General features: G+C 49.3%; 1 protein-coding gene across 1 annotated transcript; it reads left to right on the forward strand.

Moving 5' to 3' along the window:
* Positions 1-193: 193 nt before the first annotated feature.
* KCTD2 (potassium channel tetramerization domain containing 2) lies at positions 194-10,210 on the forward strand. Its single transcript, XM_027749584.2, has 6 exons — positions 194-485; positions 1,832-1,940; positions 2,553-2,644; positions 3,296-3,391; positions 6,158-6,283; positions 7,001-10,210. The coding sequence occupies exons 1-6, from the start codon at positions 225-227 to the stop codon at positions 7,028-7,030; spliced, it is 714 nt and encodes a 237-aa protein (XP_027605385.1). The 5' UTR covers positions 194-224; the 3' UTR covers positions 7,031-10,210.
* Positions 10,211-12,441: the final 2,231 nt, after the last annotated feature.

The following is a 12,441-nucleotide window of genomic DNA, read 5'->3' on the forward strand; positions in this document are numbered from 1 at the left end:
CGGCGGTGCCGGGTCCCCTTTCCCCCCGTTCCCGTTTCCCGGCAGTACCGGGTCCCCTCTCTCACCTTCACCGTCCGACCCCGCCGCGCGCGCCGCCGGAAGCCCCGCCCCCGTCCCACCCCGCAGCCCAATCAGCGCGCGGCCCCGCCGGAATCCCTCCGCGCCCCCCGGAAGTGTCGCGCGCGGACGCGGCGATGGCGGCGGGCGGGCGCTGAGGTTCCGCCATGGCCGAGGGGCCGCCGAGGGGCCGCACGCCCAGCCCGGGCCCGGGGGGGGCCCCGGGGCCGCCCAGCCCGCGCGCGGCCGGGCCCGCAGGGGCGCCGAACCCGCCCGCCGCCAACGCCACCGCCGCCGCCTCCAAGTGGGTGCGGCTGAACGTGGGCGGCACGTACTTCGTGAGCACCCGGCAGACGCTGTGCCGGGAGCCCAAGTCCTTCCTGTGCCGCCTCTGCTGCCAGGACGGGCCCGAGCTCGGCTCCGACAAGGTGAGGCCGCGGCAGTGACACCGGGACAGCCCCTCCTCGACCCGCCACGGCCGCCAGTGTCACCGTCCCACGGGCGAGGTGACACCCCTGGCAGCCGGTGTCACCCGGGGCAGCGCCCCCGGGGCCGTGCGGGTCCGGACCCCGCCGTGTGGATGGGCCCATCTGCACAGCAGCCCCCCGGTCCCACACGTCACTCTGTCACACACCATCTGCTTGTCCCTCGCATTCCACGGTCATGAAGCTTGTGGCATCCCCAAAATCCTCGTCACCCTCGTGCCTGTGACACGCAGGTTCCACATGTTCTGGTCCCTCCACCTCCCACGGTGACTCCAGCCAGCAGCTTCCCACAGTGTTGCTGCTTCCCACTGTAACAGTGGTTACAGAAGCAGGGATTTTATGATTTCTCACCCTGAGCATGTCTATGGTTCTTTTTTGAATGTCTTTCACTTTGCTCCCATAAAAGATCACGGTGCACATTCCTGGATAGTTTTGAGGTCGCTGCAGTTTGTCAGAAGGATTTTGTGAACTGTTATTCCTGTAATTTGCAGGTTTTCCCCAGGATCTGCTACACAAAATGTTGTAAATATGTCGTGGGTGGTTCAGACTGAATTAGTCAGGTCTGTTGCTGCTCCATTCAGAGTTTAATCAAAAGATATCTCCTGGTAGTTTGATCACAATCAGCAGCATCATTAAGGAGAGGAGGTGACACTTCAGAGTGGGTTTGCACAGTTGTTGCTTTAGAGCAGATTGGCAGGAGAAATGTTGTTTACAGTGATCTAAGAGAGGGATATGAATTCTGCACAGGGTTTGTCAGTGCTTCAGAGCTGCTCAAGAGATGCTTTCAGCTGTGAATTATGAGTTATTTAATGCCAGTAGTTGTTGTGTTGCTGGAGATGTGGCTGGAGCTTTCCAATGTGTGTTTGCAGAGTGGAAAGTTAAAACTGAACTACTTTAGCTGTCAAGTGCCCTTAGCTGGAACTGGAAATCCCATTTTCTTGCAGAGCCCCCTGGTTAAACCAGGCTGGAGAACAAATTTAGGCAGAACTCAACTGCCAGCTTTTGGTTCTTATTATTGCAGTGAAGAAAAAACTAAGCCCTCCTTTTCTGTCTGGGTGTACCAGCCCTGTCTGCACAAGTGCTTCGTGTGCGGCATCTCCCGGAGCTGCTGAGCTGTGACATTGGTCGTTCAGATACTGAAAAAGAAAAACGTTGGTTTAAATGTGGCATCATTCCTACACCTCCCACAGGCAGATGAATCCAGGTCCTCAAAGGGAAGCTGTTCAGTTTATCGTGTTAAGCTGAGTTAACTTGTCCTGGTACCACTGAACCCTCCCTTTGTTCCTCAGGATGAGACGGGGGCGTATCTCATCGACAGAGACCCCACGTACTTTGGCCCGATACTGAACTACCTCCGGCACGGGAAGCTCATCATAAACAAGGAGCTTGCAGAGGAAGGTAAGAGAAAAACACCAGGAAAAACTGTAAATGCTTTTGGACAGCTCATCCAAGAGCCCTCACCAGAGACCAGCCCCAGTGCACAGAGTTCCTGCCCTGCCGAGGGGCGAGCGACCACGTTCCCCAGGGATGCTGTTAGTTAGTACTGTTAACTGCTCATTAACAGGGATTGAACCATCAGATCCCATGTCTTCCCAGAAGCTGCAGCTCACAGCACACCCTGGCACTGTCCTGCTGAGCCCAAGGTCTGTCACAGCCCATCTCCCTCTCACAGACTGTGGTTCTCCCCGAGCAGGCAGCTCTGGGGGCTTTCCCTTAATGGGGCTGGGTGAATAAAATCCTGTACCACGAGGTTTCTGATAATCCCAGGGAAAGGGGAATAATTTTCCTTAAAGATCCTCTAAGTCACAAAGGGAGGTGACAGCTAGTCAGGCATTTTCTCTCAGCCTGGGAGCTGGGAGATGGCTGGCACAGTCTGTTCAGCATTTGGGATTCTCACATCTTGGCTGGATTTGGAGTCGGGAGCAGGTGTTGCCATCCTTGTAGCAGAATCATCTTCATTCTACCCTGTGCAAAGTAACAGTTTGTCTCTGCTTTGGGTTCCTCTGCCAGGGGTGCTGGAAGAAGCTGAGTTTTACAACATCGCGTCCCTCGTGCGGCTGGTGAAGGAGCGGATACGGGACAACGAGAACAGGACCTCTCAAGTAATGCACTTTGGGGTTGTGGAGTCAGTCAGGTCTGGAGCACAGAAAGACAAGTGTGGGTGCAGACTCTGCAGTAGCAGCTCTTTGGTTCAGCAGTAACAGGGGGATAAGAGCTGTGAGGTGGATCCAGGGCACGGCTAGGAAAGAGTGTCCATTATGGCTTTTTAAAGCACAGACCACTGAGTCATCTCATAGCAGTGTAGGGAAAGGCAAGGGACAGTTACACGGGAGGGTCCAGGACAGAGATGGGTGGTTATAAAGCAAAACATACTGCTTTGGTAAAGAATAGCTCAAACTCTTTCTTTAAAACATTTTTTCCCTTTAAATCTGTCTTCTTGTGGCAGTTTTCCTGTTGATGCTCAGCTGATATTAACACACCCAGTAGATTCAATTTCAGAAATGTTTTCAAAAAGCAGCAAGTGGCTTTGAAAGCCAAAGAAGATTTGCTTTCCCTGGCCCTTAGACACCTAGAAAGCTTTTAAGAGAAGCGTGCCAGCCAAATGTGTATGTTTTGAAATTGGTGGGATGAAATCTCAGAAAGTCTGTGGGGCTCTGAATTCCTCAGTAAGACAAGAGCAGGAGAAGCTTATGAACTTCTGGCTTGACAGTACAGTAATTACTAAACTACAGTAATTACTCCCCATGCTCTAGGGACCTGTGAAGCATGTGTACAGAGTCCTGCAGTGCCAAGAGGAAGAGCTCACACAGATGGTGTCCACCATGTCCGATGGGTGGAAGTTCGAACAGGTACGGTTACCAAAGAGTGGCAGATTTGAAAGCTGGATATGGAATAAGCAGAGTTTACTGTTGAATTGCACTTCACCCTGCTCTGCTCTTCTGAATAAGCAGCCTGACCTGGGCAGTGCACTTATGTCCAGTCACTGACAGGGAAGGGCAGAGGTCACTCAAACTGCCAAGTGAGATTTAGTTTTCTCTTGGGACTTCTTGTATCCTTGTCAAATCCCAGAGAAATTCTTCCCTTCTGCATTTCATCACATACACCAGGCCCTGGTACAACAGTTTTATCCAGGAAAATTACTAGAGCTGTGAAAAACCACAGCATGACTTTTCTGGAAGCTCAAAGCCACAACTCTTGCATTTGCTAAAGAGGCACTGAGTGTGATGAGAACTTCCTGCAGATGCCTTTGCAATGCAGCTGGTTTTGGGGCTGGGTGTCACTGCAGTTGCATATGGTGTTAGTTCCAGATTTGGTTTCTAGAATCAAACACAGATCTCTCATTTCTGAGGAGAGAGGACTGGAAGCCAGCTGGCCTGCATGTTACTCCTCTATTAAGAAACTGTATTAAGAATAGGCTCTGTGGATTTCAGCAGTGTCTTCCCGATGTTGTGGGAGATGTGCTGACACAAAGCAAGACAGAGGATTAGGAAAAGCACTTTGCATCTCTTGTTCCTATGGATCTGTTCTGTAATGCCTGAAAACTCCTATTCCACAGTGGAGAGGCAGCCAAAAGCTTGCCCTGTGAGCCAGCAGTGAAACCTTGTGACCAAGAGCCACTCACTGCTCCATGGAAATGCAGTTCTCCAACACCCAGGTTTTGCTGCCCAACAATTTACTTACCATAATTTGCCTTTCACACATCCATGTATACACCCCCAAACCCTCGAGGCTGCAGGCAGTGCCCTTCATGGGAATCTGCACCCTCAGATCTCTCCTAATCTTCCTTTTCAAGGAAAAGATACCCATTACAGGCAAATGCTGGTGTGTTCCTTCCAGTTCTCTCCCTCTTCCATTCACAACCTTTGCACAAACCACTGAGATCCCTTCCTGTCCACCACAGGCACCAGGAAAACTTCCTGCACCTCCCACTCCAGCCCACTCCCACCATCGGGAGCTGCTCTTGCCCTCCCCAGGACTTGCATCCAGCTCAGCCCCCTCCAAGGGCAGCAGCCTGAACAGGACAGACACAGTGCTTTGGTTAGGGCTCACAGAGCTGTGAGAGGGCCCAGACTGGGTCACAGAGCAGGGACAGGGAAGTGATGCAGCCTGGGATATGTCCCATGCTGAACTGGGCCCTGCTCAAAGCCTGGGCCTGCTGCCACAGTCTTTCCCAAAATGTGCAACCCAGCACAGCTTCTCCCCTCCCCAAACCACAGCACTTGGCAGGCAGAGACATGTTAGGAAAGACTGCAACAGATCTACAGACTGGGGACAGAGAGCCTGTTGCTAAATCCCAGCCTGGATGCCAGGGATTGAACAGAGCAGGCATTCCCTGCACAAGCTCTTTGGGTCCAGTCACTTTAAAACACCCAAAGATCTGGTTCAGAAACCTGCAGGAAAACCAGAAGTGGTAAAAGCTGTTGCAGCCTATTGTCTGTCATGCTTGGATTCTAAGAAGAGACAGGTTCTCTGCCTTGTGCCATTCAGTCTTGCTTACAGTAAGGATGGAACAGAAATTTGCCATTTTAAAATCAAAATCTTTTCTCCTGCCCACCTGCAGTTCAATACTCTTTAAAATTGCCATCTTCACAAAATTTGTTGAGTAAATAGTGGCTTGTGGTATTGAAATATCCAAGAGCTTAAATAGTCAAGACAGGGAGCAGGGAAGCAAAATACCTTTTCTTATCCTGTGTCTGTGTTTGGCACAAACATCAGAACCTGTTAAAAACACTGGAAGCCAGTCAGTAGAACAGCCCCCCCAAGTCTTCCTGCAGCTGCACTGTAACCATACAGATGCTGATCTCTCTAGGAAGGCTGTTGACTGCATCTGTTTATACATAAATACAGAGCTGGCTGTTCTAAAATGCACACTAAAGTTTCCTGGGTACACACAGTTTATAAGACTCACGTTGCTTCCTTCAGATGACTTAGATTTATTCTCTGGGAAGCAGAGTTGTAAATGACAAATTAGCTCTGCACTCTGGGATGTTCTTTTAATGTAATAATGATAAATGAGACAGATGGGATTTCTTGGATCGAGTCCAGACACCCTCAACACAACAGTAATAGAATATAATCCCATTTACACAGATACCAAGCTCCATCTTGACAGCATCTATAGAAAGGATGGTGTTGGTTTGCCACATGTCCCCAGTTAATCCAACATCTGCCTGAGGTAAAGAATTCCCATTTCCACATTAGAGTCACCAGGCAGGTTGAGAGCTGAGTTCAGTGTGGACCAGGCAACCTGCACTGCCTGCCCACATCTGAGTGAGCTGGATATTATGTGTTGCACAATCTGTTTTTCCTTTTTCCACCCTCAGAAATTGGCCAATGTTCTGCTGTGTCCAGCATTAGTTTCAGGCTGGAATTCCTCCGTGGGGCTCCAGGTGCCACTAGAGGGCCGTGGAGCTCGGCTGTGTCCCTGCCTTACACACACATGGGAAGCTGCAGGGAACTGCAGGTCCAGAACAGATCTCCCGGGACAGTCCTACCTCACAGAGCAATTCTAGGAATAAAGCAAAAGCCTTATTTATAGTTACCTAGTTAAAAGTTGCCTAGTTACCAGTTAAAAGACTTACTGATAGTTACCTTGGCTGTCTCCTGTTGCACAGCTGATCAGCATTGGATCTTCCTATAACTATGGAAACGAAGACCAGGCAGAATTCCTCTGTGTTGTGTCCAGGGAGCTCAACAATTCTACCAATGGCATTGTCAAGGAGCCAAGTGAGAAGGCCAAGGTAAGGCACCTGCTCAGGTGTATTGACCTGAATTCCCCTGGGAAAGAAAAACCCTTCCTGCACCAGCAGATCCATAATCTGCAGCAGCACTTCTGTGTACCAGCTGTCCTGTTTCCTCCTGCATCATCCCCTCTTGGAAGATTTCACATTTTACTGTAGGAAAGGAGCTGAGGCTCTTTGAACACTTCAAATTAGAGCAAAAAAAATGGAGGAAAGAGAAACTTGGAAAAGGAGGACAGAGTAGCAAAGGCCTTCGAAGTCAGTCACATTTTGTGGTTGAAGGATGCTGCAGGGAGAAACAAGGTTTTTGTTCTCTTTCAATCCTCTCCTTCCTGGAAGTGTCCAAGGCCAGATTGGATGGGGCTTGGAGCAACTTGGTCTAGTGGAAGGTGTCCCTGCCCATGGCAGGGGGGTGGAACAAGATGAGCTTTAATGTCCCTTCCAACCCAAACCATTCTATGAATGCAATTTTTTTCCCCAGGATAGAAACAAAAGGTGACATCCTTAACTCCTGGCAGGCAGCTGAGCAGGATTTCTAGTAAAGGGGCTCCCTCAACTTTACCCAGCCTGTCAGTCGTTTTGTGGTGGCACAAAAGCCAGCAAGCTCCTCTCTCATCAGTCCATGTTTCCTTTCCCTGCAAAAAACAAGGACTCTGAACGTGAACTTTTGCATCTAAAGTTGTCTGAGGTTTTCACAGAAGGTCTCTCCTGTTCCAGATTCTTCAGGAGCGAGGATCCCGGATGTAATTCAAGTGTCCACTCCGTTCAAACTCCCGGATGTCACAGGGCAGTCCAGCTGGGCAGAGCATCTCTCCGCGGAGCAACCGGCCCTTGTACAGTAACCAAGCTAATGCAAAGCAAAGCCGAGCCTGTCCTGCCAGTGGCAAATAATTCTGGTCATAACCAAAGGCTTCCCTTTTACCCCGGAGACCAAGGAAGGGAGAGACTCTTCCAGCTGGATGGTCCTTTCCACAAGTATTTGTTTTGTTTTCTTGGCCAGCGCTGTATTGAATTTTTCCAACAATGGCTGGGCCGGATTCCCAGTCAGAGCCTTTGTGGAGGTTGCTCAGGTCCTCAGGCCCCTGTAATCAGTCCCACTTTCCACAGGCTGGTGTGGGTGGGAGGATCTATATTTGAGCTGTGCCATTTCTTGCACCCAGGTCTGCCACCAGAAAAGTGCAGGGGCCTTGCAATGCTCCCCCTTCCTCCCCTAATCAGATGAACAGGGCTTTAAAAGGAGGAACAAAACAACCACTCCTAAAAAAACCCACACAGACTTTTCCATCCTTGCTTTGTATTCGTTCCTTGTTCAACTCCTAAGAGCTGAGTTTAGATCTAAAGGGAGGGGAGAGGTGTGTGCATCTGCCACAGGTCTCACTGTTAACACTATTACACGTGGGCTCCTGGCGTTTTCCAAAGCCCATTACTTTGCATGCAAACAAAGAGGCCTGTGTTCACCCAAAATAGTGATAGCTCTGTCCTTTACACTTCTCTACAGAGGAAGAGGGGTGACATCTTCCCCTCCAATACCCTGCTAGGGCCATATCTTAGCCTGGTGCGAAGTCACAAGGTTTAGGGACTTGCTGCTGCCAAGTTCAGCTTTGCCTTGTTTGTCTCCAGCAGCGTGGGCTCTGTCTCCTTCCCTCTCACCAGGGAGGGCTTCAGGCAGAATTTCTTTTGTACTGTAGCAGGCAGGTAGGTTGGTTTGACCCCTCGAGATCCTTTGCAGAGGAGATCCCCTATTATCTGCAGCCCCCTCACGTCCCCACCTTTAAGAGATCACCTCAAATTACAGAGGGACATCACAGAGCTGGGGTGGGGGAATTTGGTGAAAAGTTGCCAAACTGTTGTATTGTTTCTTGTCCAAAGTGATGTGTCAACTTCTGTGACTTTTCTTTCTGTTTTCTTTTTTTTTTTTTTTTTGGAATGCCTTGGATGGATGTGCAAAATGTTCGTTTGTGCCTCTCTTGAATTCTAATCTTAGCCAAACTGCAGTCACTGGTTCCTCTCTGTGCCACCCCTAACCAAGGGCATGTTCCTCCTAGTCTGGTAAATGGAATTTCATAGGAATTTGCTGCATGTTTTTCCCCTTTCATCCTGGCTTTGTTCTTTGTAGCCCAGGTGTCCTGGCACTTGGCTCATTTTCAGTCAAATCCCAAACTGACATTACAGCAAAGCTTCAGAGACGCTGGAATTCACAGACATTGATAAGCTCAGAGCAGATGTTTCTTGATAAGGAGTCAGAAAATTCCTCACCTGGACTGAGGAGTTGGGCCCCTTTCTGGAGGCCTTCAGCTACCTGTTGTCTCCTGAAAGTTTTGAGATAGAATCAGGCAGGTTTCCCATCTTACCACTTGTTGCTGATGAGGCCTTGCAGCAGCATTACCAACAACCAGTTCAGTGACCAAGTCGTGCAGCAAAGACACCGAGTGGCACTGCTGTGCTCTGCCTCTCTTCAGTCCTTCTCTCTTGCCTGTCCTCTCCATCCTGCTTTGCCAATGTACCTCCTCCGGTGGAGCCTTGGCCCCATTCTCAAGACAGACTGGTTAATTGTCTGTGCTAATTAGTCCTGGTAACAACAGGCTGTACCAAATGTCTTTGGATTCACATTGTGTCAGTTCCGGGCTGTGGAATCGGAGCTGGTTTGTCATCACGCTGGAGAGCCCAGCTCTTCTGCCCTCCACCTTCCCTGTTTATAACGTGGTGAGCTTGTGTTGGTGTGATCAGACCACACCTTGGCTGGGCCTGAACAACACTGTGATGTGTATAGATCTCTCTCCTCTATGTGCATCTTGTAGCCTCAGTCGTTGTCTGTGCTCACAGCTAAGAAATCAAGAAGCACACATATGCAAGTTAGCAGCCTAAAAAGCCCTTTAACACTCTCATCTGTCTTCTTCCCCTTCTTCAGAGGAGGGAGTTTCTGGGAACTGGTCAAGAAATATCAAACTAAAGGCAACAGGAACTGGTCAAGATGCTTTTGTCACATTGCTGCCACCTGAGCACCTCAGTGAAGCCCAGCAGAGGATTGCCTGATGCAGAGTGATGCCATTGCTGTCCCCTCTGATCCACAGAGCCAAAAGTTACCAGGTGAATGGCTGTTGAACTGACATGCACAAGAAAGACCATCAGAGTTGCATCTTGGTTTTCCTCTCCTCTTTGAGCAGGGAGGAGGTGCCAGGGGACCACAGACTCTCTGGGTCTTTTTAAGTTCGACAGAACAAGTTTATGGTAGAAAACCAATCACTGGTACTGGACATTCGAGTTCTTGGGCGGTGTTTAGGACCAGGTGTGAAGTCTATCCAGAGTAGGTACATTCCCAGTGGAGGATTTCTCCTTCCCTGACTATGCTAGGTCACCTTTACCTTGAGACCAGGGCTGGTCTCAGCATTATGCACCAGTTGCATCCCTTCTGTGCTTAAACAGGGCTTTTCTGTCCATTGCCTTTCACTCAGTCACAACTATATCAAAACTAGTGCTGAATTAGGATGAAATTTGTCCCATTCACTCTAAAAAAAGGTGTAGCATGTTGTGGTGAGTAGAGTAGGTAAGCAGGGGTAGATCTACTGGCTGTCCAAGAGTGCTTGTGCCTCTTGGGAAGGTTCACTTTAAAGCGCTAATCCTGGGAATGGAGCGTTATGACACTTTGGTTTTCTTTAAACTTTCCCAGTGGCCTAAGTTGTTCCGTTGTGGCAAGACTGGAAATAACCTCTTGAAGTGTCTTTGTTTCTGCACATTTTTAAAAAAAATCGATTTTTCTCAGGGGTGACTGAGTGGGCTGAGGCGAAGGGGGCCTGGTTGGCTGCGGGGTGGGGGCCGGAGCAGCCGGGCCGTGGGCTCCTCCCCGGAGGTTTTGTACAGTTTGTCACATGTCAGTGCCCTTTGCTACTGTTTCTCTTTGTTTATTAAATGTGTTTGAATAACAGTTGAGATGCTGTGATTATTTATCTTTTTTCAATAAAGATTCTGCAAGGGGTTTGAAGAGTTTGAAGGCCGGTCTGCGGCCTCCTGTTTTCCCCGCACCACCTCACACACAGATAACTGCAGTATGGGGGAAGAAGTGTGGAAATTAGGTACCTGCTTCTGGCTCCAATTCATTTTTAACAGTGGTTTGCCAAAAGGAGAATCTAATGAGATTTTGGAGTCCTCCTAGGCTACTTTCAGAGACAAGGGCAGAACTGGAGCTTGTTTCTGATCTGCTATACAGAAGAATGTAAACTTCCACACTTATCTTAACCATTTCCACTGACAACCACAAGCAAGTAGAACACTGATAATACCATTAAATGTGAGTAGCTAAGAAAAGAAGAGGATTTTTTTTTTCTGTCAATTTTAATTTGCTAAACCCCTACTTGACTCTGGACCACCACCAAAGCAGGAGGTGAATGGCACCACAAAAACACCCAAGGAACTTACTACCTGCCCGTGGCAGGATTTGGTCCCTTCTACTGCCAGAAGCAACTGGGGGAAATAAATTCTCCAGGTGGCTTTGCCAGGTGCTTGGGAAAGAGATGAGTAATAAAACATCAGAGATTTTCCGATAGCCACAAAGTAAGTAGTGCATACATCCGAGCTGCAGCAGAGGGACTTAAAAACCCCTTTATCAGCCTTTTCTTTGTTGGAAAAGGGGTGATTCCACAGCCTCCTGTGTAAAGAGAGGCTCAGGCTCCCCCTTGGCCCCCATGCTGTGTCCAGGGGCCACCTGGCTCCCTGGGGCTGGTGCTCACCTCCCCTCAACACTCCCATTAGTCACCCCAGCATTGCCCCTGCCAGTTTTGCCTGGAATATAACTAATAATTTGGTTTTCTGACCTGCCTGCTCATGTCTGTGCACAAAGAGGAATCCATAATAGACATTAAAGATAGGAAAGGGTTTTAGCAGCGTGAGGCACCTCTCAGCATCCGACTGCTTGGCCTGGGGCTCCGGCAAAAAGCAGTGGAAGCTGTGGCTGCATTTCCCCTCTCCACACACATGTGGGAGGGTGAAACCCAGCTGTGCAGAGGTCCTGCCACAGCCACACATGCATCTTGCACAACACCTCCATCCCCTCTTCTGCTCTGCCTCAGGCTCTCATAAAAACGAAGGTCAGTTTGTCACTGACCCACCCACCCTCACATAGCACAAAGTAATCAACCCAGATCTCTCTGCAGACAGGAAACATGCAGATATTTTCCACACAGCTTACTAACTTGTTTGGGAAACAAGGACCTTAGCTGTGTCCTTCCACCTAGATCTGGTTTTGAGGCAGTTACTGAAGATTTAACCCAACCTTCTTATAGGCAGAGAACCCTCTCGCCACGTACGCTCTCGCTTCCAGGGCTGGAGAAACACTTTGGTTTCTCCAAACCACAGTAAAGGAGCTGCAGCGCCCTAGTGATTGCCTTCAGACTGTGGTGTAACTGATGAGCAAAGGCTCATCTAAAAGATATTTGACCTTCTGGCTATATTTCCTATTAGCAACCTATCCCTAGGGGTTCCCCAGACCTCAGCAGATGGGAGTCTGCTACAAGTCCATCATCAGTCTGAAGTGCAAGGAGTCCTCAAGTTTCATGTGTCTCAAACAGACTTTCAGTGAGCTGAGAGCTCTGCTGGTCTCTGTGTCACCAAGAAAATCCTTGAGCTCAGGGCAGTCTGGGCAGCAGGTCCTTCAGCACAGCTAGGAAAACATGCACCAGTGATCTTGATGAATTCAAATGACAGTGGCTAAAAATGAGGAAAACCATTTGGGCAACCAAGCAAGGAGACAGGCCTTTAACCTGGGCTCTGAGTTCAACACGTCTCAAAAAAGCAGGCAGATTTAGGCACTAAGGGGCTAGGAAACACCTAACAAATGGCAACCCTCATCCCAGTGTTCCAGTGGGTTTTCATCTAAAATTTGAATGCAGAGAAACACGTAAAAATAAAGAAGTGGATGATCATATTTGCCAAACCAAAGGGAATTTGCCCACAAAACAAAGGCTCAATGCCGCATTTTGCCGTTTCCACACACAACCCGGATAACACAACCCTTAAGGCACACAGTGATCCACACTTCCCAGTGGAATGAAGAGCTCCTGCCTTTCCTTTTCCAGAAATCACAAAGCTGAATATCCTGATCCCTCTGGATGTGGGCAGGAAGAGCCTGAGTGTGGACACTAAGTTGCTGGAGCGCCTTTCCTACC

This window comes from Pipra filicauda, unplaced genomic scaffold (genome assembly GCF_003945595.2).
Source record: "Pipra filicauda isolate LSUMZ 115617 unplaced genomic scaffold, ASM394559v2 scaffold80_size11013439_pilon, whole genome shotgun sequence".
Lineage (NCBI taxonomy): Eukaryota > Metazoa > Chordata > Aves > Passeriformes > Pipridae > Pipra > Pipra filicauda.